At 38.7% G+C, this 26,987-nt stretch overlaps 1 protein-coding gene across 1 annotated transcript in view; it reads right to left on the reverse strand.

The window, feature by feature from the left end:
• LOC126291787 (uncharacterized) overlaps positions 1-26,987 on the reverse strand; it is a 67,340-nt gene that overhangs the window by 6,323 nt on the left and 34,030 nt on the right. Inside the window, exon 2 of the mRNA XM_049985483.1 lies at positions 7,088-7,292. Within this exon, the coding sequence (XP_049841440.1) occupies positions 7,088-7,292 (205 nt within the window). The remainder of the gene's footprint in view (positions 1-7,087; positions 7,293-26,987) is intronic.

Here is a 26,987-nt window from a genome sequence, read left to right on the forward strand (position 1 = left end):
GAGACCCAGAAATGCAGAGAATTAACCCTTTCACTGTGCATTTACTCTCAGCGGCTCCTACCCTGTGCATGTTATTTTCACCATGTGCATATATATATATATATATGACTGTAGCAGTCTACCATTATTATTGAGATAAAAATGAGACGCAAAATCCAGGATTGTCAGTGTAAATCGTTTCCTTTTCTTAAATCTTTGTTCAGAAAATCTTATTTTGTTCAAAAAAAGGTACTTTATTAGGAGAAAAAAATAAAAAATCTATTACATTAGTAATACTTCAAAGTGTGATATCTCTCAAAACAAAAATTCAAGCAATAAGGCACATTAAATTTTACACAAATATATCTTGTGTCACTTCGTTTATCATGTTTTGCAAATACAATACACCTTCTCTGGGTGGCCTTCTTCTTTGAAGTTCCTGGGATTAGCGAGATAAAGTGGCACTTGGTTAGGGGTAAGGGATTGTCACCATCAGCTGATCTCCTTCCACGACGTCCCTCTGTTTGAAGTTGGTGGTGAATCTCTAGGGTCTCCTTGATAAGATTCTTTTGAAAATCAGATACTGAAATATTTTGTCCCGTTTGAGTTTTATATAATGCACACACATTGAGCAGAGACAGATCCACCAAATGAAAAAATTCTTTTTATACCATTTTACAGTTTTTCGTACGCATTCTACTGAACTTAGCATCATGTCACTCCTTGCAATGGCTCCCATATTTTCAGTGTATCTTACCATGCAAGCTGGTTTTGTTTTTGGTTCATTCATGGTTCTGTCAGTTTTGTCAGTCCCTGTAATTTCGCTTGTATCAAGAGTTGAAATCATCCTCACTTCCTGCTTGTCCTGCCACTTCAGAGCAAGAAGTTTATCTGTTGACATAAACTCGATCTTGACTTTTCTAAGTTTTTCTGATAAAGCCGGCATGCCTTTGTGGTTTGTTCTCACAGTTCCACAGGCATTAGGCACTCTGTCATGCAAATAAGAAAATAATGTTGGACTAGTGTACCAATTGTCAAAATATAATGTGTGACCTTTACCAAGGTAAAGTTCAAGTAAAGTGAGAAGAATGATTCCAGGTATTCCGACATTTACACCAAAGTCAGTTTTGTTTTTTAAATCTGTTGCTGCACCCACATAAATAATAAAGTCAAGAACATAACCACTTTCACAATCACATAACACCAAAAATTTTACACCAAATCTGTGGTGTTTGGAAGGAATGTACTGCTTGAAGAAGACACAACCTTTGAAGTGAACTAAACTTTCACCAATGCACAAATTTTTAAAAGGATAGAAAGCACGTGGAAATACATTTATTAAGTGATCCACAATTCGACATAATTTCCAGATTTGGTCATCTCCAGGGTCCTTATTGTTATCAGCAAAATGTAACATTCTAAGTAACAGAAGATATCTATCGCTCAGCATGATTTGTGCAAACATTGGAGTAGACATTGGTCCAATAACTGTTTATTTCATTTTTTCTCACTTGTGCCATCAGAAAAGCCGGCCACAGTGGCCGAGCGGTTGGCGGCACGGTAGCTCAGCATGTTCAATCAGAGGGTTAGCTGCTCTCTGTAATAAAAAAACTGAGTTAATAGATCAACAATGAACTTAAATGGATGTCTTATGAGGTCCGCCCGGAGCAGATGCAACGGCACTTCAGTCCGGAACTGCGGGACTGCTATGGTCGCGGGTTCAAATCCTGCCTCGGGCATGGATGTGTGTGATGTCCTTGGTTAGTCAGGTTTAAGAAGTTCTAAGTTCTAGGGGACTGGTGACCTCAGATGTTAGGTCCCATAGTGCTCAGAGCCATTTGAACCATCAGAAAATTTACAGCAAGGAAACAGTAAACTTCGTCACAGTTTGTATTTTTTCAACGCCACGGTCTTGATTTTTCACTGGCATCATTGCAAAGGTGTCCATAATATAAATTACATTGCTCAGCTATGTAGCTCACAATTTCTTGGCTTAAAAAAAAAAAAAACTTGGAAGCAGTTGTATACAGTACATAAATCATCTAAATTGATGATTTTGCAACTGGAACCACTGTTATCGAAATTATACACTTTAGGGTCCAAATGAGAATCTTTCCATCTAAAATCAAATGTTTTGTGACTTTTAGGAGATTTTTCACGTGTACAATCAGTCTCTTCTTCAGAATCAGAGAAAGAATAAACAATAACATCAAAATCTTGATATGCATTTACTGGTTCAACGTTTGTTGGTTCACAAATATTTTTTTTATATTTGTGGTGACAGATTTATCTGCCAGCTAGTTGTCATCATTATCTGTCCACCCATAATCAGCAGGATTGGGCATGATGATGTCCTCATCGTCACTTTGGTTTAGAATACTCACCAGCTCATCGCTTGTAAACGGTCGGTAACGTCACGTCATTTTATTCGGTAATGCGGAAATGGCCATACACAAACTAGGTAATATAACGATATGAATGAACTCAGCAAAAAGAGAATTCAGTATTCCATAGTCGTTCAGGTATTTTCTAGTATTCCAACAATTAAACTGCATACTTGCGCAACAATTACCTCCGACTCGCTGGCCCGATTGTCGGTGTTATACATAACTATACAACTGTAGCAGGGAATCGTTGTAAGTATTTTTTATAGCAAATAATACATATACATCTGGAACACTGAAACAATTAGCATATGTTTACATCTGGAGCCGTGAAAGGGTTAAGCTTCTCCAGAACTATTTCTTTTTCAGTCTCAATTTGTTAAAGATGTTAATTTCTACTGACATTTCAGCAAGGTAAATTCACTACTGCAGATGAGCATATGCATGAAATTGAAATTCTATGAACAGTTACATATGTGTAACTGGAATTCATGACCTTGGGAGTGAGGAGTCATCAGTGTTTATATTTTATGAGAGGGACAGACAAAATTTGATCATGCATAATTTTCTTCACAATTGAATAATAGCATGATGGCTATTGTAACATTTTTCTGGCAGTTGCAGAGGATTAAACAGGAATTTATAAATTGCTATCTTAGGATGTTATCTTGTTACAGTGGACTGTATGGCTTCTTGATGCATCCTCTGAAGAGAGGGAAGTAGAAAGCTTTGCAACATTGCCAGTTTGTTCTCTGGCTGTGTCCCATGACTCATACCCCAGCCACAGCTTACTATGCTAACTGGGAAAATAGGAATGTGTGCTGCAATGGGCCACTGTGACTGCTTCTGATTCTGCCTAGTGGAATTTATGAAGTCAGAAAACTACTGCTGTCAGTTCTTAACATAATACTTGTTGCAATTGCTTTATGCCATCCATAATTAACACTGTAGTGACTAATTGCCCTCACTACACTCAAACTAGCATGAAAATCAACGCTGATGAGGGGATTGTACAAACATAACCTCAGTAATTTGAATCATACTGAAAGGGTGTATGTAGGGCATGACAGAGACTTCAATATATGTAAACAGTAAGACATAACTTTCCACTATTTTCAGGAAAATTGAGTTTGAATATTTTAGGTGCACTTATACAATTTCCATGATCTCCAGTATGTAAGGATCCCACAGATGAGTGAGTAAGAACCTGGTTTGATAAGTGTGAGGTCTGTGGATCAAATCTTGCTGCTGGCACTGCTGCTTCTTGTGAGCTATCTGCACCATGGTTTGATATCAGTGGTACACCATCAAGTTGTGTGATGACTGAGAACCATTTATGAATGAAAATCAAGTTTGTTTTGCAACAGACAATTTGGAAAATAAAGCATAAGCAAAAATTTGCCAGTCATTAAATGTGATATACATGACTATAATTATTGTTTCCCATATTTGTACGATCAGTGTCATCCTAATTCTTGCCCTGCTCTGTAGGTTCCACATTATACTTGTCACAAATGTAGATATATAATACAAGTAGAAAGACTATGCCAAAAGTTGTCATGTACTCTTCTTTCATTTCCAATTTCCTTTTTTCAGGATAAAGTTTACAAAAATAATAAATGAATGAAGAAATATTGATAATTTGCATGGTCATATTAAAATTACCTGGTAATGAAAAAAAAACTGATTGCAGTGAGGTTCAGTCCAGGACACTTACTTTTATAAAACCAAGCCCTGACTTCCTCACCTGCGGGCTCCTTAGGATTAGTGTCCCATCTACTTATATAACAGTATCTACAATTTTCAAACTAGATTTCATTGACAATGGTTGAATTTTGCACCTTTCTGTCTAAATATGTTAAAGTCCTAGTTGTGCCCTACACACTCTGTCAATATGAATGAAATTGGTGAGGAGAAGTTTGTATGGTGCCATTGTATATTTCCTACATGCACCCCAATGTGCATGCTACAGGCAGATGAGGCAGAATGACATTATTACCTAGAGCATCATAAGTTACACTTTTCCTCACCACTGTGCATTACCCAATCCCTTGCCTTCTCAGGTGCACACCACTATAGAAAAAAGGTAAATAGAATAGGACAGCAGTTTATGAGAACAGGTCACAGTTTTCTACGAATTGAAGCGGATTTTGTTGATGTAGAGAAGGTATGCTTCAGAAAAGATATTTATTTTCATATTGCTGGATGAAATTTATTGTCAAAAGTGAAGAATAAAGATTTGAGGTGGTGAGATTGTTGACTTTGTGTCATATGCTGAGCGTACTAACTAGTTTATCAGTCACAGAAAGAAGGCTACTGAGGGACATTAACTAATATAGCTGCACATTAAGACAATTTATACAGACTGCAAACATCCAATGTTAATGAAATTCAAATACTGTGCAGATGACACTGAAGACTAGAGAAATGTGTACATTGCTAGATGGAAGGAGAGCAATTCTCTCGGGGATGCCAGAACCTATGGTGTTCTATCCAGAAGGAGGAAAAATCACAGATGCAAAGCTAAATAAGCCTTAATAAATAGCTCCCTTACATACTCCCTGTGTAGCATACCTCCTAGATGAACCTATTATACGATTATAGACCTGATGAAAGAGACAAGTGATACAGACCTGAAGATGCGCAAACGGGCAGCTCAAGAGCAGATAAAGAAGGAGAAGCTGTGGTTATGTAAATGTTTGGCTGCCAATTTGATAGATTTGCTCCAAACGTTTATGCAGTGAAAGTCTATAATGTGAATATGGTCCATTTTCCCTCAAAATCCCTGTGACTGTACAATAAGTGTCTAAACATTTTTTTTCTGATAAAGTGATCCCCGGAAGGCAAATTTTACTGCAACTGTAATTTTCTAAAGTTAATTATATTCTATGAAATATAATAAAATGATACATGTGACTGTGATATTTGCTAATTTGCAATAAATAAACAAAAGTATATAAGTAAGTTTTTTTCAGAATGTAGTCATGGCCCTTAATTTTTAGCATCCATTTTTTGTATGTATGTCTACTATTGTATGCAATTTAAAAATGAAGACAGTGTTTTTTTCTGCATACTCTTATTTACTAATGAGTTATGGACTCAGTTTCTGAATGCACTAAACTTATAGAGATATTATTTTCACAATATGGGACACTGTTTTAAGAATTGTATATGCTGTTGGCTATATAACATCCTGTGGAAACATTTCCCTTCAACAACCTTGGTATTTGACATCTGTTTCTAAGTATAAAATGATTAATGTCCTATGTTATTACAAACATTTTTCTCTCAAAAAATGTGGACAATAGTGAAGCATGTACATTTTAAGCCCGATACATATTGGTATACTATTGTTTTCTTCTTCTTTTCTGGTCATATGAGCATTTCACAATGCCATTGCCTGTCTCAACCAATGAGTGAGTATCTTCAGACTGTCAATAGATAAAAAAGGAATTATCTATGATAGAAAAGGATAAAATCTTACAGCTGGCAGCATGTCCCTTTGGGTACAATGTTTTCCTTTTTCTATGCTTTTCTTTTTCTATCTTTATGCAAGTAATTACTTGGTACACTTCATATATTATAAGATGATTATTTGTATCTCATTTTTATTTGCTGACAATCCGGAGACCCCATGTAACTGGCTGAAACCAGTAATAGCACATTGAAATATGACTGTGGTTAAGTAAAAAAATACAAAAATAAAAGATACAATTCAGATCTAATATTAACTTAAAATATCCTAAAAATCAAGAGTTTCTTTGATGATATACTTCATCAAAGTAGAAGAAGTTGCCAAAAAAAGTTCTTTAATTCAGTCTTGAACTCCATCACCTTCCTCATATGACACCTAATATGCTCTAATTAGCACATTGTTAAATACATAGGATGTCCCAGGAGGAAAGGTCAATAGTCAGGGACATGACACAAAAAAGTCATGTAAACATAGTCTCTAAAACACATACCTTAATACAATAGGCACTACTTCAACTTCAATGCTGCAAAACAAATCCCCTCTACTTCAAGCTCTCTGCTTTCCATATTTTGGGGGTTGGTAATATGAATCAAAACAAGAAAAAATAAACAGCAAAAAAGGGTTCTAAGAGCTATGAGCACTTGTTCATCTTCACTATTGTGAAACATATCTCTTCTATTGAACAAGTGGTCACATTATAGAGCCCATGTACGTCAGGTAATTTTTTCTTGTTTTGGTTGATACTACCTACTCCCAAAATATGGAAAGCAGAGAACTTGCTGTAGAAGAGGTTTGTTTCACAGTATCAAAGATGAAAAAATGCTCTGTGTTCTTAAGGTATGCATGTTTCTTGTACTTTTCTGCTTCAAATAATCATTCCTGCAATAGCTCTGAATACTTACCATTCATCCTGAAACACCCAGTACATGTATTCTTGTACTTCTCTCCTTTGTGTACTAATTCTAAGCTGTTGAATTCTTTGCAGAAAATGCTTTTGGTCCTAGTGTTATATTCATGTTTTGCTCTATACTTTTCAGAAAAATACAGTATTTGTAACGTCCAAGAAATCCATGAATCTGTATGTACTGTGAAACATCTGCCAAAATACCATTGTTTTTGATGATGTCTCTGCAGGGTATTCTCGACATAATACCAAATATAGGTCTGTTTACTGTATTCTGCAAACACTGTCCCTCTAGGTTGAAAAAGAAAAATACCCCTGTAGATAATAAAAGACTGCAGTACTTACTCAAGTATATCCAGCATACATCACAACAGCCACAGTTCTTGATGACTCCTGAGGGACAGTAGGATGGTAGAGTGGGGCAGGGCTCATCACACATATTTGGCAGGCACTGCACAATGCCACCACGTGGATGATGATAGCCAAACCTGTCATCGGCCAGAGTGAGGCAGGCAACTGACAGAACTAGGCACCCATGTCTCAGGAACATCTGCAAGCATGGCACGGAATGGGCAGTCATAGTACAACAGGTGTCAATTAACTCATTCATGTATGTGTTAAGAAGATCCCATCAAGAAAGAGAACCTTCATAGATGTAGAATGAGTCAAATAAAAAAAAATAATTAAAAAACGGCTGCATCAGCTGTTGACTGAATACTGCACAACTGCTATTTATATGCTATTAGTAGCTTAATATTTACTTGAAAGCAATTCTATGTTTCAAAGAAAACATCTTTTACTTCTGTAAATACTGACTCCTTTTTACACTATGTTATTATATAGAAATAACTGGATAGATAAAAAACTTCTCCCCAAGTCGCAGCAGAATAATACACTTACAAAAAAGGTATTAGAGTCTGCAAGCTTTTGGAGCCAGTGGCTCCTTCTTCTGGCAGAGGCATTGAAGGGGAAGGGAGAGAGGTGAAGGAAAAAGACTAGTGAGGTTTAGGGAAAGGTTAGAGTTTGGAAAAGTTGCCCAGAACCCTGGGTTAGGGGAGGCTTCCTGGATGGGATGAGTAAGAAAGACTGATTGTTGGAGATGCCATCAGCCAATATTTGAAAACCTTATAGCTTAAAGGTGGAAGAAAGGGTAATATGCAATAATGTGAAAGACAGAGATAACTGTTAAAACATTGTGCATGAGTTGCAGAAAGCTAAGTGCTTTGTATGTGGTAGAGGTGGGAGGGGTACAACTAAAAATAGATGTGTCAGAAAATGAAAGATGTAGAAAACTAAAAGCGTGTGAAGGAAAGAATAGTTTCTGGGAAGAAATGCTGATACCAAAGAATCAGTCTTTCCTTCTCATCACATCTGGTAAGTCTCCCCTGACATGGGATTCTGAGTGACTTTTACAAACTTCACCCTTTTTCCTAAAACTCACCAGTCCTTTTCCTTCAGCCCTCTTTGTTCCCTGTTCAGCCCTTCTGGCAGAAGAAGGAGCCACTGGCTCTGAAATTTTGCAAACTGCAATACATTTTTACATGTGTGTCCTCCTGTTGCTGCTTGGTGAGTAGATTTTATATCTGTCCAATTACTTATATTTTCAACAATTAGTTATTCTCATTGGTACATTACTATCTGTCATACAGATTTATTATAAACGTTTCTACTTTGCCACATAGCCAAGAGAACTTGTCATTCCCAGAACCTAGGTATGCAGATAAAATGAAGAAAGAGGGGTTAATGAGGTATACTTTATTTTCTTTTCTTCTGCTAGGAATTCCCAATTTCTTTACATGAAAAGGAGACTTGTCAAATATCTGTCCATCAGACCATGTAACTTTATTCTGGTTCCTAGACAAAAAAAAAGCCAAGAATAAATGAAAATCATTTTTGTATTTTGTATTACAACTGCGAATATCAATCTTCATTTGAAATTTGTTTTTAGTATCAGCAACAAACATCATTAACAAGTTCATGTATTGGGAAATGAGTCGAAGAATTCCAAGATCCTTAAAACAGTTTCTGTGGCTTGTACAGTTATCTACTTTGTGCTACATTTTTCATGCTCACTTCTGCTGAACAAACACTTCATTTACTTTATTGACAATTATGAAAAGGACAGATTGAGTACTCACCATAAAAGACGATATGCTGAGTTGCAGAAAGAGACAAGGAAAAGACTGTTACACATTGACCTTTTGGCCAAAGCCTTCTCTAGAGAAAAAAAATGGAAACACATTCATTCATGCAAGAGGGCACGCCTCATGCACACATGACCATTGTCTCTAGTTGTTCTGGCCAGAGCAACTGGAGATAGTGGTTATCTGTACGTGAGTTATGCCTGCTTGTTTGAATGTATGCATGTTTTCTCTTCCTTTCTGAGGAAGGCTTTAGCTGAAGGATCAGTGTGTAACAATCTTTTCACCATGTCTGTCTGCAATTTAGCATGTCATCTTTACAGAGAGTAGTAATCTACCCTTTTCATAATTGTTGATATTCCAACCTGGACTTTCCATTGTTTCACTTTATTTACTTCAGGAGCACTATCCCAGAAGATAATTATGTAAGACAACAGGAAGTGAAAATATCTGGCACAAGAAAACAGTTTTGTCTTTAGGTCAATACAGTGAGAGCTGATAAAATTCTGTCTGGCTTCAAGCTGCATCAAATGATTTATAATCCACAAGCTTTGACTGGGTTCTCCTCAGACATTGCCAAGTGCTGATTGGATAGTAGCCAAGGAGAACTCAGTTGAAAGCTTCTGATTTTTAAACTAGATGGATAGAAGCCCTAGAAAATTTCATCAGCATGTATCATGGTGGAATCATGCATTCATATACAATGAGAGATGCCTCTAAGGGCACAACACACAGAACTGAGCTGCTTGGTTATTTTATCTCTGTGTTGACTATTTTATTTTATTTTTATTTGTTTACATTTTAACTTGTTGCCCAGTGGACACCATATTGGAACTTGTAAGTGCCACACTTTTGTTTTCTAGTACACAGCATGATAGGCCTACATGCGATGAATTCAGCACCTGATCCACTGACATTTAGCACAAAATTTTAATTTTTGATTTTCACTTAAATCAAAAAGGATGTTAAAGTGTCATTTATTTATGTATGAATGTGAAAATAAGTCTAGAAGAGTTATTTTAATGTAAGTATTGTAATACTGAAAATTTTGTCAAACGTATTTTGTAATCTTGAAAAATCCAGTATTGTTAATTACTATTATTATCTTTTACTATTACTTATGGCATTAATTTTTAATTTTAAAGAATATGGTCAACATTCCAACTGTTAATGATAAATGGTGAAAGATAATTTTATTTCATTGTCTAGTATTATATTTGCATAATTAGGTATATCTAGATCCACTTTGCTTTTAGGATTGTGTACTGGAGTTCCTTGTATTTTACACTGTACTGTGCTTACCAGTTGGGCATAGTGCAGTGTGAATAATGAATCTAACAAGTGTTTATTAAAATGTTGATGAAGAAATTTAAATTTATGTGACTTCTCATTTTAAGTTTATCCCAGAGGATATTATGGATCAAAAGACATCTTTCATCAAATAGGAAATGCTCCAAGAATACTGTTGCAAGTATCTGAAGAAGCTGTAATGGACATTATTCATAAAAATAAGTGAGAAATTCAATCATTAACACTCAGAAACCAGTTAAAGTGGAAGTTTTAACCCTGATTTCTTTTTTTGCTTTTTAAGATACTGGAAGAATTCAAGTGAACCATTGCATAGTGAAACGTGAGGTTTGTCAAACACTAATTCAATTTCTGATTTTTCATCAGGTTAGAACCCCAAGAATATGTGCATAGTGTGTTTCATATAGTGTATTATCATTAATGTTTACTTCTGGTGATACTAGGTCATTAATGCTCATTTAAAATTGCATAATATGGATCTTTGTAAGATTAAGATTTAAACTGTTAACTGTTAATCACTTGTATGGGTCTCTGTGAATCCTTGGCTGTCTCAACATCATAACCAAAGGTAACAAGTTCTTGAAATATAATGGTTGCCACTATGATGCATTCTGTCATTTCATTATTATTTATTTTACTTCACTTGTGGAAAGTACAGGAAAATATGACACTAAACAAAAGAATGAGACTAAACAAGCATACAAAAATGCTAAGAAACTAGTATAAAATTATGTCAAGTGAGGATATTAATATTACAGCTCCATCAGAGCCTTATGTCCAGGAATGTAGTGACACAGTAGCTTTCACTAATAATATGATCTGTTGTTCGCTCCAATGCACAACAATTACATTCTGGAGACTTCTTATGATCCTCCATTCATAAGAGGGTGCTTTTGATCTTGCATGTTTGGCTGAGATGCAGTTGCTGCTGCTCCAGATTTTTATTGGGAGCTGCATGAGCGCAGGTGATACGGTGTGGCCAGTGTGATACTCCAGGCTGTGACATGACAGATTTTGTTTATATGTGAAATGGAGGATTTGGTTGTGAGCAGCACTTGAATGAAGCATGTGCCATGACATAGAGGGTGGCTGTAGTGTGAGCTGGGCTTTTGCATTTATGTTGACTGCTGTGCTAGGGCTTAATGTCTGTGTGTTCGCTTGTGTCAGGCCCATTTCTGTGTGTGTTGGCCACTTTCTGTCAAAGTTGAAAAAATACAGAAGTGATTTAAGCTCAGCTGTTGGATGCAAAATGGCAGTTAACTATTGTTCACATTTGCACTTATACAAAGCAAATGTTGAACTGTATGACAAAGGACAATACATTGTATGAATGATGGGAGCAACATGATTCTGCCAGAGCACATATATTATTTGTAAACATAGTATATTGAAAGATACAGCACTCAGAATTTTTTTTGTAGGTACTAATTGACAAAGGTATGATAATTTATTTACTAAATAATGTACAATGAAGATAGGTCAATAAGTTTATTTTACAACATAATAGTAAGACAAATACTAGCAAACTCAACTGTCATGAGTACACAAAAAATAGCATATCATAGTTATTTTGAATCTGTCATTAGGTATGGTATCATTTCCTGGGGAAATTCAAGTAGTGTATCTCAAATACTAAAACTGCAAAAGAAAATTATAAGATACATGTGTAGTGCACAACAAACAGAATCTTGTCACCCATTATTTCAGAACCTGCAAATCCTAACAGTCCTCTCCATATAAACTTATGAAATTATAATCTTTGTACACAGTAGACAAACATTATTTGAGGGAAATCATTTTAACCGCACATACAACACAAGAAATAAAAATAATTTTATGTTACCCACACACCATTTGAAATTATATGCACGAACTCCACAGTATATGGGGATGACAATATATAACAAGCTAATGGGCAAAAATATATTTAATATGAAGCCAGAGAGTCTAAAAATAAGGCTACAGCAGATTCTGTGGAATAACTGCTACTATTCAGTAGAAAAATTCGTAGAGAATGACATGATAATTTGAGCAAGGGGTAATTAATTGTTAGTCTTTTATTGTATGTGTAACAAAATTGTATTATTATTATGATACCATTTGTTAAAATCAGTCATTGTAATTAATTGATAGTTTTTTATTGTATGTGTATTTTTATATTGTATTATTGTTTTGTAGCTCTCAGCAAGGAGCTTTGACTGGTATGTACAAATGATTTAGAGTGTAATTATTTAAGCAGTGACATACATTTCAATTGGATTTAATTGAAAATTGATTTAATATCTATCACAAAATAAAAATTCATATACAGAAAGGGAGTATGTATTAGCAAAGATTGTAACAAACAATTTACAATCCTTAGTTCTTAAGATTTACATTTTTTATTGTGTGTTTTTTTTTTGTTTGTTATTATTTTGCCTAGTTTCATCCTTAACTAATGAACTATCCAATATACATAAATTCTGAGTAGTGGCCAAAGAAGAGCAGTAAAAATCCATTAAGGAAGTTGTGTCAACTTAGAAGTTTTAATAATATTTAATGGCACCAACAGAAAGAATTCATTTTGAGCATTGCAATGAAGGTTGCGGTTATTCAATTTTAATTATTAAGTGGACTATTACACATACAATTTAATATAATATATTATATTAGACTAGAGTTTCAGCATGTAGCTAATGATCCAGTCAAATAATTCTCAGTACTCTGTATCAAAAGATGTAATAGAGGCTGGTGAAACTAAGAACCTCATTAAGCGATGCATATGAGAATTTGCTGAAAGTGGTGGACCGAGGCCTTATGTGGGCTGACAGCCATCTTTAAGTACAGAGGTTTTGTCATGGCCTGGCTGGGGCAGGGCCTGTGCTGGTCAGAGAGCATTCTGTGTGAAATAATTGAAGCAACATCTCAGACAGACTGAGCAGTGATTTTAGCTTCACATGCTTTAGGCACAGAAAAGTTTTGACAGTAGTCCAGTACCTGGACATAGAAAACTCAGAGCCCGTTTAGGTGTCTGATTACTTTTGCCAGGTGACAGTCTAGACTTGTGATTCTTGCATGATGTTTCTAAACACTAAATTTGGAAACTTCCTGGCAGATTAAAACTGTGTGCCGGACCGAGACTCAAACTATGGACTTTTGCCTTTTGCGGGCAAGTTGTCTACTAACTGAGCTACCCAAGCACGACTCCAGCCCTATCCTCACAGCTTTACTTCTGCCAGTATCTTGTCTCCTACCTCCCAAACTTTACAGGAGCTCTCCTGCGAACTGGTTCTCCAGAGAGCTTCTGTAAAGTTGGAAGGTAGGAGATGAGATACTGGCAGAAGTAAAGCTCTGAGGATGGGGCATGAGTTGTGCTTGGATAGCTCAGTTGGTACAGCACTTGTCCGCGCAAGGCAAAGGTCCCTAGTTTGAGTCTCGGTCTGGTACACAGTTTTAATCTGCCAGGAAGTTTCACATCAGTGCACACTCCGCTTCAGAGTGAAAATCTCATTCTGCCACTAAAGTTGGACTTTGTTTCAGTGTTACCTCCAAGGACTCTCATGATTTTTATTACAAATTGGCACTTAGAATTCATCGTTGTGTGTCAGTTTGACTCTAATTAGGTGTGAGTTAGTCTGAAATTTATTCTGCTTTAACAGTGAATATACTTGAGGATTTCCAGCAGTTTTAAATTTATTAAATTTTATACAGTGAGCTTAACCTGCTGCTATACTGGGAATTTGAGTCACTTTTAATCACTTACTGAAACAGTTGTTGCCACCAGTATTTGAGTTTATGTGAGAATTTTAAAGACAATAAACTGTTATTAGTGAAAATTTAAATATTAGAGAAGTGGATCATTATTTCATGTAATTTGTACCTGTATAACGCCTAGTGATTAATTAATTGTCCTACCGTTAAATAGCATCAGCAGACATTTGATTTCATTTTTTCAATTATAATACGCATGGGAAATGGAAGCTGACTTAAGACCCCCAGTGAAGATGAGAACCATCGTATTTAATTTACAGCCAACTACATATTTCTTTATATGTACCATCACAAGGTCTTGTTTAGCAAATGATGTCCTTCCAAATCTGGAGGAGTATATTGATGAATCTGCTAAGATCTCTCACAGGTTTCAATATGTGTAAAGTCGGATTCAGTTTTGTTAACCCTGATGATTTTTGTTATATGTGCATTACACCATGGTGTGAGGCATGCTTCTGTGCATTAAGTTTCATCTCCTATTGTTGGAGACCTCATCACAGGCTATAAAGACTCAACTAGCAATTTCCTGGACCATAGCTAAGTAACAAGACATTACTGGACAGGAATAATCACAGGTAAAGATGGACAGTGCAATACATACGTAATAGCGGTGGAGCAGTATGTTTCTAATGAAAAATTGCATAGATTTTACCTCATGGAAAAATAGGATAACAAACATATACAATATTCATGTTTGAGACAGGTCAGACTGTCAACATAAAGATAAGAAATATGCCCTTCTTGGGCACTAGCTCACAGTATTAACCTATTATTCATGCTGGATACTAAACTGTTGAGGAGTCCTTGGGGATATTGGCCCACTCCTCTCTTGAGGTGGTTTTCAATTCTTGCTCAGTTTGAGAAAGGGATGTCTCCAACATTAGGAGATGAAATGTTAGGCACAGAAATGTGCTCATGACCCCAGCTTACTGCTCACGCAACTAAAATCTCTATGAGTTCAAATACAAGCCATGAAATCCTGCATTGCATGATGAATTTTCTTAGTTAGAGAATTTCTAGGAACTGTGTTGCATACCTCAATCCATTCAAAAACCATTCCCTGTTTTTGACTGAGATCTGGTGGTGCTACATTAGGCAAGACTTAAAGCGTGAGGACAGGTGTTGATTTTAGCATACCTGTGACAGTTATCCTTATGTAGAATGTCATGTCAGTAGAAAATTTGTGACAGGCTGAGACTCAAAATCAGACTTCCTTCATACTAACTTTTGGACTGTCTGAATGTGCCTCCAACACAGATTCAGACTATCTTGGTCACCAATGTCTCCTACTGTGATTTATGAATACTACTGTCAGAGGATGTCCCATGAAGTATATGGGGACAGCATCACTGGGGGAATGGATTTGGTGGATAAGAGTAGCTTACTCTGGATGTGCACCATATGAATTAAATTCACTGATCTAAATGATTGGATGAAATCAGTAAAAATGCAATACCATGAGATGGAAATGTAATGGTGTTAGCCAAGACAGGACCTCAGTGCCGTATTCAGAGTGTGAGCTACAGCCAGCTGGTGTAGCACTTTGATATCCTGGCAGTGACCTGAAAAGTGACCCAGTTCTGTAGGCAGTGACAAACCTTTGGGAAGCTTCAGCAACTTTTAAGCATGTGGCAGTACTTGTCTCCCAACTGCCCCACTTTGGATGAATATGTACCCCTAGCCAGCCAAAGAAAATCATCAGCACAGCTAGGCTGGCACTGACACTTGCTGCATGTCACTCTCTGCTGCAGGGCTGGTGAAATTTTCCTGATGCAGTTACCATCATTGCAACAAGGCTGCCTACCAAAGACCACTGCCCTACAGCCTAGCCTTCCATCTCACTCTGGACACTCGACGCCAAGATGCTGTCATATCATCCTGACTTAGCAACAGCTGGCCACTAGAATGTACCAGTAGTGAGGCCATTCACTACCAGCTGCCTCCCCGAGATACATTTTTGGCCGCATTTCCACACCAGTGCATCTAAGCCTAAGTTTGATACCCGTCATGTGCTGTCTGCCTGCTGCAGGCATGTTGTACTATGTTTGTTTATAGTTAATAATAAATAACTTTGACAACAACTGGCTGCCTTCATCACCTACACCCCACCCACCACACCCCACCCCACCTACATTTGCACAATATATCCATCCTGACACTTTTACAGAAATATTGATAAATGATAAGTGAGTTACTATTTTGATTTATTGTACATTTCCACCCATCAAAATGCTGAACCACTCACTGGACAATTCTTCCTGTGAGAGCCTTTGTAAATTTGATGACTGTGTATTGAAAAGTATCTTCAATGGTGTTATATGTGATATACATCTATTATGGAACATGAGAGAGCAGAACTGGCGGCAGGGTCAAATAGCAAAAGCACTAATGATGTGGACCAGGAATGCTGGCTGACACTAACACCATTGCACACAGATGCAGTTAAAGAAACTGCAAGAATAAACCATGAAGTTTGCCACTAATGTTGGAAGCTGTCATCGAATCAAAGCTCTGCTCATTCATCCATTTTAGCAGTTGTTTGATAGAGTTCTTAGTAGGTTATGTCCAAGCAAGCACATTGAGCATCAACATACATGAGGAGCCAGTACCGTAATTTTTAATGTGAAGTAATGTGCTTTGATCTCCAAAGTTGGGGTGGATGCTTGAGTTCTAGCCGTGAAATATTGGGAAGTACTAATAGGGTAAATTTTGGCACAAGGTAGATGAAAACATCTGACCCAAACAACTTTCACTGGTATCAATGTAGGGCTGTGGCCCATGAATGTACATATCTGGAAACATTCTAAAACGAAAGAATATGTGTTTTTTAACACAAACTTATGTTTTTTTTAAATGGACCTCCTATATTTTTTCTTCAGCAATCCATAGGATGACAAAGCACATACACAATGGCATTGATTGCATCGCAATATTCCCATTACATCCCAAGATATTGAGAAGCAAAGTTGACGCTTGAAACTCCCGACATGCACTGCTAGCACATGTCCTGAGGCTCAGGCGTGAACCCCATGCTGCCCGTAATCGCGATGTGATTGGCATGTGTAATCACACTTCCATACTTATCAAGAGGTCCGAAATGAATAATAAGGTCTGCTGCCATCCTGCATTAATGTCGTACATTCCAGCAGGTATTTATCCCATAGGCTAGGGGTGATGCGGTTCTGTAACATATCTGTGTACCGCAATGTTATTCACAAAGTTAACTTCACTTATCCTTAATCCATTACTAAAAAGATAATGCCTTTCAATGTTAAAACTGTACTTTACTGTAGATCTAGTGAAAGTGACAGTTAATCATTCACTCGTAATAGTAAAATTCATGTTGATGGTTTTAGTGAAACGAGCAAGTGGACTAAAAGTTTTACCATTGTTTGGGTAAAAATGTTTTGATTTGGGAAGTTCAAGTAGGACATAGAAGATGAAGCTTGCAGACAACTCTATATACAAAGTTTGCCAAGGTAATCCCATTCCTGATGCCCAGGCGGAGCTTCAAGGAATCCTCAGAACCTTAGGCCCCCTACAAAACCTTTCACCTGACTCCATCAAACTCCTGACCCCACCGACACCTCGCACTCCTAACTCTTCCTAAAATTCACAAACCCAAACATCCTGGCCGCCCCATTGTAGCTGGTTACCAAGCCCCCACAGAACATATCTCTGCCTACGTAGATCAACACCTTCAACCCATTACATGCAGTCTCCCATCCTTCATCAAAGACACCAACCACTTTCTCGAACGCCTGGAATCTGTACCCAGTCTGTTACCCCCAGAAACCATCCTTGTAACCATTGATGCCACTTCCCTATATACAAATATCCTGCACATCCAGGGCCTCGCTGCAATGGAGCACTTCCTTTCACGCCGATCACCTACCACCATACCTAAAACCTCTTTCCTCGTCACCTTAGCCAGCTTCATCCTGACCCACAACTTCTTCACTTTTGAAGGCCAGACATACCAACAATTAAAGGGAACAGCCATGGGTACCAGGATGGCCCCCTCGTATGCCAATCTAGTTATGGGTCACTTAGAGAAAGCCTTCTTGGTTACCCACGCCTGCCAACCCAAAGTTTGGTACAGATTTATTGATGACATCTTCATGATCTGGACTCATAGTGCAGAACAACTCCAGAATTTCCTCTCCAACCTCAACTCCTTTGGTTCCATCAGATTCACCTGGTCTTACTCCAAATACCATGACACTTTCCTTGACGTTGACCTCCATCTGTCCAATGGCCAGCTTCACACATCCATCCACATCAAACCCACCAACAAGCAACAGTATCTCCATTATGACAGCTGCCACCCATTCCATATCAAACGGTCCCTTCCCTATAGCCTGCGCCTTCATGGCAAACGAATCTGCTCCAGTCCTGAATTCCTGGACCATTACACCAAATACCTGAAAACAGCTTTCGCATCCCGCAACTACCCTCCCGACCTGGTACAGAAGCAGATAACCAGAGCCACTTCCTCATCCCCTCAAACCCAGAACCTCTCACAGAAGAACCCCAAAAGTGCCCCACTTGTGACAGGATACTTCCTGGGACTGGATCAGACTCTGAATGTGGCTCTCCAGCAGGGTACGACTTCCTAAAATCCTACCCCGAAATGAGATCCATCCTTCATGAAATCCTCCCCACTCCACCAACAGTGTCTTTCCGCCGACCACCTAACCTTCTTAACCTCTTGGTTCATCCCTAGTAAATGCCCAAACCACCTTGCCTACCCTCTGGCTCCTACACTTGCAACCGCCCCCAGTGTAAAACCTGTCCCATGCACCCTCCCACCACCACCTACACCAGTCCTGTAACCCGGAAGGTGTACACGATCAAAGGCAGAGCCACGTGTGAAAGCACCCACGTGATTTACCAACTGACCTGCCTACACTGTGATGCTTTCTATGTGGGAATGACCAGCAACAAACTGTCCATTCACATGAATGGACACAGGCAGACAGTGTTTATTGGTAATGAGGATCACCCTGTGGCTAAACATGCCTTGGTGCATGGCCAGCACATATTGGCACAGTGTTACACTGTCTGAGTTATCTGGATACTTGCCACCAACACCAACCTATCCGAACTCCGGAGATGGTAACTTGCCCTTCAATATATCCTCTCTTCTCGTTATCCACCAGGCCTCAATCTCGGCTAATTTCAAGTTGCCGCCACTCATACCTCGCCTGTTATTCAACATCATCTTTGCCTCCACACTTCCGCCTCGACTTACATCTCTGCCCATACTCTTTGCCTTCAAATATGTCTGCTTGTATCTGTGTATGTATGGATGGATATGTGTGTGTGTGTGTGTGTGTGTGTGTGTGTGTGTGTGTGTGTGTGTGTGTGTGTGCGCGCGAGTATATACTTATCCTTTTTTCCCCCTAAGGTAAGTCTTTCCGCTCCCGGGATTGGAATGATTCCTTACCCTCTCCCTTAAAACCCACAGCCTTTCACCTTTCCTTTTTCTTCCCTCTTTCCTGACAAAGCAGCCGCCGGCTGCGAAAGCTCGAAATTCTGTGTGTGTGTGTTTGTGAGTTTTATTTATTGTGCCTATCTACCAGCGCTTTCCCACTTGGTAAGTCTTGGAATCTTTGTTTTTAATATATTTTTCCCATGTGGAAGTTTCTTTCTATTTTATTTACATCATGTTTAACCAATTAGTTTTATTATCAATGTTATGTTTATCTAATGTGTTAAATGACAAATTGTTGCAAACAAATGTTTCTTAACATCACTGGGTAAAATGGCCCTTTGTAGAAACTTTGACTGTGATACCAGGATACATACTAAACATAGCGTTCACATCTCATGCTCAAAGTGATGCCCATTGGCTTGCATACATAGGGTCACTCTGCAGATGAAGGATGCCCTACTTCGTGCTAGTGTTTCCTCTTTGATGGCTGTACAAGCATCAATAATGCATTGCTTCATGTCCTCTGGTGTTGTTGGTTGATTTTGGTAAACAGAATCCTTCACTGCTCCCCAAAGAAAATAATCCAGTGGTGTAAGGTCCGGAGATCGGGCAGGCCACCTAATTGGGCCACCTTGTCCAATCCACCTACCAGGGAACTTACGGTTCAGAAGTCATCGTGCTCGTAAGACGTTATGTGCAGGGCATCTGTCATGCTGATATGACATGACTATTCTCCAGTTCAGAGGTACGGTTTCCAAGAGAACAGGAAGATTGTGTCATACAAATCTGGAGTATTGTCTGCCATCTTGGATGCCATTTATAAAGAAAGGTCCGATAATTGTATCTCCAATAACCCCACATCAAACATTAACTTTCCACGGACGTTGATGCTCTACCTGACAGAGCCATTTTGAATTGTCTGCAGACCAATAATGCATATTCCTCATATTGACAATTCCTTTGTGAAGAATGATGCCTCATCGGTAGAGAGACCATCTGCAAAAAAAATTTGGATTAGTCAGAAGTTTTTGCTGAGGCCACCAACAAAATGTTACCCTATTGCAGAAGTCATTTCCATGAAGATCCTGGTGTAAATGAACATGGTAAGGATGAAATTTATGATGTTTAAGAATACACTGTGCACTTGATTTTGACACACCAACTTCACGTTCAATTTGACGTGTGCTGATTTGGGGATTCACAGCTATGGTAGCAAGCACAGCAACTTCAGCACGTCCATCTATGCATGTTCTAGGATGATGTCGAGGTCTTGGATTTAAGCTTCCCATTTCATATAGACGAGATGTGAGACAACCAAACATCCGGCGTGAAGGCGATGGCTTGTCAGGAAATCGTCTTCTGTACAGTCATTCTGCCTGAACAGCATTTCATCCACCTAGAACAGGGTACAGTAGAGGTATGTAGAGCAGGGTAGAAAACAGACATATTAACTTAATAATCATAATGTTCGCTAACAGTACTGTCAACAAACAAGCAATCTCATAACGTATTTGCCATCAATGTACATTCTCCATAGATCAGCAGCATTTCTACCATATTTTCATGTGTGTACATTATACTGTACAGTATAAGTTCCACAACACAATGTTTATTCACAATGTGTACTACCTCCATGCCGTCACTAGATAACTCTGATACACGACTACACTGGCAAGTGGTGTACTGTACGCCAAAGCAACAACAAATGGGACGCTTGGAGGGTGGTGGAGTACAGGAGTTTGCATGGGTCACATATCATATACAAGGCAAAGGGGTAACTGTGGCAGTAGTGAGAACTACTTTGGATGCTTGACTAGACAGAGCCAGGCTCTGCGCGACAGGCACAATGGGTCATATAACGCATTAGATAAACCTTATTTTGGGTGTGCAGGATAAATAAGACAACCTGACGGGTGTACACCGAACAGTACTGGTTCATATTGTGAACGTAGATACGTAAAACGTGCAAGAGGGAAACCATTACTTGCTTATGATAGTTGATGGCAGCAGACAGTATTATTCATTTCGGACCTCTTTATAAGTATGGAGGTGTGATTACACATGTCTATCACATCACGATTACGGGCAGCATGGGGTTCACGCTTGAGCCTCAGGACATGCGCTAGCAGCGCATGTCGGATGTTTCAAGCGTCAACTTCGCGTCTCAATATCTCAGGATGTAATTGGAATATTGCAATTCAATCATCGCCATTGTGTATGTGCTTTGTCATGCTATGGATAGCTGAAGAAAAAATATAGGAGGTACATTTAAAAAAAAAATAAGTTTGTGTTAAAAAACACATATGCTTTCATTTTAGAATGTTTCAAATATGTACATTCATGGGCCCCAGCCCTACATTGATACTGGTGAAAGTCATTTTCCAATAGCTGTTATTGTTCCAGAGATATTTTGGGTGGACAAGATAGCTGGGACTCTCTCCATATGGCTATGAATTACTTACATTTTCAGAGGATTTTCTTTACTCGACACAGTGTTCAACTCTGTAATAAACAACATATGCCTTTCTAGTACCCTCATCTTTTTAATTTGACAGTTATTTAAAAAAGTGTTGTGATACTAAATATCATTTAATGTCTGGTAAATAAGAACATGACAAAAGAGATCTAAACCAAAAAATATCGTTATTTTAAGTGTCACTCTACAAGTTAGCTCATATGAGAAAATTGTTTCAGCAATGCACTTTTTGATGTAGAAGTTATGTGTTTAGGTGCCAGATTTTTAACTGAATATCAGTTCAAGTGGTACAGGTTATAATTAAAGATCAGATGCACTATATTGTACATAAAAAATTTCTTAAAAGGGAAAGGATAAAAGCTATTTTTTGTGTAACATACAGGCTACTATAAATGATTCATTCATATTCAAAGTTCTGTATTTTCCAAAGTATTATGTGTACAAATATAATTCATGTATGAATATAAACATAAACTCATTGAGTTTGCTTTGTGCTCCCCATTTGGTGTTATGAGAGCAGTGCCTTGACCAAATGGTGTCAAAGAAAGAAAAGCGTTTCATGTGTTGGAATGTGTGGAATGTTTATCTGTGACAACAGTGCAGCATGAAATCAAAATATATCATGGAAAAGAACCATCAACTACATCGTATGCAGAGCACTGTACATTGGTTTTGACAATTTTGGGAGGCTTGTTGTCTCTGTAAACAGAAAAGCACTGGTCAACCCAGTGTGGCAGATGCAACCATAAGATGGTGAGGGAAAGTTTCATATGCAATCCAAAAAATTCAGTGCTTCTTACAAACCAAGAACTCTGAATACTGCAGTAAACTGTGTGGGAGATATTTCTGTGGTGTTTAAATCAAACTACCTGCAGGTCATGCAGCAATTAAAAAAAGACTATGCTGCCACTTTCAATTTTGCATCACAATGCATGGGACAGTTGAGGATGAACATTTCAACAAGAAGGTGATATTCAGCTAAGAAGCAACCTTCCATTTATCTGAGAAAGTTAATTGCCACAATGTAAGATTGTGTGGCACTGAAAAGCTCAATAAACTGTGCCACATGAATGAGATTCATGAAGGGTTAATTTTTTTAAGCAGTGTCACAAACAAAGTTGTATGGCCCATTTTTCTTCTGTGAGATGACTGTGGTAGGTACTTATTACCTCAGTATACTGCAGTTGTGGTTCTTTCCACAACTGACTGCTGGTTCCATAGTTTTCATCTTCCTCTTCATTGGAGCATCAAAGTTTGTCACTATATAAATGATGAACTACTGTATCACTTGATTGGGTGTAGTGGCTCTGTTCACTTGGCCACTGCAAGTCACCTTCCCAAATTATTTATGACTTTCTCCTTTGGGAGTACAGTAAGGACATCTCCCCTCTGAGAACACTGGAACAGCTGAGAGAGTGCATCAGTACACTTGATGGCCTTTTGCAAGATGTTGCTGTGTAATGCTATGTAATGTGTAATGGTACAGATTAGTATACCATCTGATCCCTCAACTTTAGTATAGAAGCTCATACACAGATCAGAATCAAGCAAACTTTTTTACTTGCTATAAGTTGTGGTCATTCTCTAATTCCAGTGTATTATCTGTCTGAAATTATAATTATACTGAGTGCTATGCCATTAAACTTCAAATTATTGTTATTTTATGTAAAACAGTCTTCCAGAGCAACTTGTAGCAACTTGAATTTAACTTAAAAAATACTTACAAAATTACTGTATAACTTTTATCTACATAAATTTGTTGATATTGTGCCAGAGAGTCAGGAAGAATGTTAGTAGGGGAACTACTGGGTAATTAAAACGTAAATTAACTTTTTTCTGTGTTTACAAAATGTATTTCACTGACTTTGGTCTAAAAATGTGCCACCTAAATTCTGCTTGTGTGAAACTTGTCAGCACATTTCTTAGTAACTAATCCTTTATTCAGACTGTGAGAACTTTAAAATTTTAATTATAATTTCAACAAAGTGTCATTTGAACAGTGCTATGAAATATACTGATTGTTAGACATTATTTATACAGCAGTAAATGCGCCCGCAGTTCAGTTTGCCAAAGTGTTACATAGAGTCTGATTTTAGGCATAGTTAAGGCATGCTGTCTGTGTTGGTTGTTGCCAGAAATGGGTGTTGCCATGCTTTTCTTTGACTGGAGCAATAAATGAAGAGAAATTTTAAAACAGTGTTTGGCTCATACATTCTGCAATTACTGAAGATCGAAGCAGAGCTACACTTTCTCCCAGATAAGTATATTTCCAAGATTGTTGTCAACTTGTTTCTCCCTTTTGCATCTGTTTCATCCTTCTCATATATTTGGGTGTATTTTTGCAAAATTTATCGGACATAATTCTACTTTATTTTATTTAAGTGATTTTTCGTATTTTTTCCACTACCATGGATCCTTGCTCCTTCCATCTGCATCAGTGCAGAAAAGTTTCCTTATCCCTAGCCAGATCCCAGTCCCAAATACCATTCCTGCATTGTTGCTTGGCTATGGAATCCCCCCCAAATCGCCTTACCAACAAATTACCCATATCTGACTGCCAGCCCTCCTTCCACAATGACCTTCACCTATCCAGATTCCACCAATCCTTAGCCCTCACCAACATAGTCCTGCAAAACCATATCAACTAAGCCCAAACCTCCTTACAGTACCTTCTATAGATCTGCAAAATTCTCCTGTTATGCAGTCCCAACTTCATGGAACACATAGTACACATTGAAACTCTTGCCCTGCAGGAACTTGAACAACATGCAAAACATCACCTCAAAAAGCTCTCCATCCTGCTTACTTCCTACTCCTGCCTTGGAGCACCACTAACCACCACCTCTACAACAACCTCGAAACCTCCTCCCCCCCCCCCCCCCCCCCCATCCATTCATAGCTGATAAATCCTGTTTCACAGACCTACTACACTTACCCCACCCTTCAAAACTCCCTCCCACCACCACACAGAATCCAGAACCTAAACGGGCCCATAACACAGTCATGAATCTTTCCTCTAGAAGCCTTAGTCCATCAGGAATATCAGTCCTTTCCAAAGGCCTCACCTATTCTTCTCTCCTTCTCCTAGTCCCTACAGTGGTAGAACTTTTTTTCCAGCAACCCTACCGATCAGACTCAATCAGAGACCAATACCTAACCCTGTCTAACTCAGTTCACTACTCCATCCAACCATGATCAACCCCCACTGCCCCAAAATCAATCTCAGTCAACTTTCCAAAATTTCTTAACTTCGAAACTTGCCTCACTATCATTCCCCAAAGCCCTCAACATGCAGACTAACCTCCACAGAAAGAAGTGCAGTCCACCATCTAAAAACTGATCCTAACCTCAAAATCCTACCTACAGGCAAAGGCTCCACCGCTGTTGCTTTGAACTGCAAGGATTACTCCAGCAGTTGTCAGATACTTCCACTTACAAACCTTGTCACAGTGATCTTATTCCAGAAACCCAGCAGGATCTCCTGTCGCTACTCAAATCCTTAGGCCCATCCCAGAATTTCTCCCTGGAGTCCATCTCTCTATTCACTCCCCTCCTATTTCACGAACTCCTACCTTCAACATGCTTCCTAAAGTCCATAAATCTAACCATCCAGGACACCCCATTGGGGCCAGTTAATGTTCTGCCACTGAGATACTCTCTTCTCTTGAAGACCAGCACATTCAGCCGGTTACCTGGAATCTACCCTCATATGTAAAAAATACCAACCATGTCCTCCACCAGCTCTCCATAGTTCCTTTCCCTTTACCACATGGTATCCTGCTCATCACTATTGATACCACCTGCCTTTACACTAACATTCCTAATGCCCATGGTCTTACAGCTATTGAATACTATGAACACTACCTTTCCCAACACTCGATGGATTCCAAACCAAGAATCTCCTTCCTTGTTACTATGACCAACTATGTCCTCACACACAATTACTTCTCCTTTGAAGGCATTACCTTCAAACAAATACGGGAAACAGCTATGGTTACCTGACTGGTACCATCCCATGGACCATCTAGAGGAATCCTTCTTAAAAACCAAGAATTCTAAACCGCTCACCTGGTTCAGATTCATTGATGATATCTGGATTGATGCTGAGGACAACCTATGTACATCCTCCAGAACCTCAACAACTTCTTCCCCTTTTGTTTCACCTGGTCCTACTCAACCCAACAAGCCACCTTCCTCTAGATGTTGACCTCCACCTCAAAATGGCTACATTAATACCTCCATCCATATCAAGCCTACAAACCACCAGCAATACCTCCACTCCTCCACTTCATCAGCTTCCATTTGTTCCATACCGAGAAGTTCCTTCCATACAGCCTAGATACCCATGGTCATTGCATCTGCAGTGACATGTGGTCCCTCTTGAAATACACCAAAGGTCTCACTGAAGTCTTCACAGACCATAATTGTCCTCCCAACCTTGTACAAAAACAAATCTCCGATGTCTTATCTTTCCAGTCTCCCACCACCTCCCAAAGTCCCACCGTCTGACGGCAAAGGAGCATTTCCCTAATAACTCAGTACCACCCAGGACTGGAGCAACTGAATTACATTCTGTGCCAGGGTTTTGACTACCTTTTGTCATGCCCTGAAACGAGAAATGTCCTACCCACTATCCTTCTCACCCCTCCTACAGTGGTATTCTGCTGTTTACCAAACCTACACAATATACTTCTCCGTTCTTACACAACCCCTGCTCCCAACCCCTTACCTCATGGCTCATACCCCTGTAATAGACCTAGATGCAAGACCTGTCCCATACATCCTCCCACCATCACCTACTCCAGTCCAGTAACGAACATCATCTATTGCATCAAAGGCAGGGCTATGTGTGAAACCAGTCATGTGACATACAAGCTAAGCTGCAATCACTGCTGTATTATATATGGGCTTGACAACCAAGTTGTCTGTCTACATGAATGGCCACTGCCAAACAGTGGTAAAGCAACAAGTGGACCAACCTCTTGCTGAACATGCTGCCAAACATGATATCCTTTATTTCAGTGAGTGCTTCACAGCCTGTGCTATACGGATCCTTCCCCCAAATGCCAGCATTTCTGAAGTGCGCAGGTGGGAACCCTCCATGCAATACATTATACATTCCAGTAACCCTCC

This window comes from Schistocerca gregaria, chromosome 9, assembly GCF_023897955.1.
Source record: "Schistocerca gregaria isolate iqSchGreg1 chromosome 9, iqSchGreg1.2, whole genome shotgun sequence".
NCBI classification, from domain to species: Eukaryota; Metazoa; Arthropoda; class Insecta; order Orthoptera; family Acrididae; genus Schistocerca; species Schistocerca gregaria.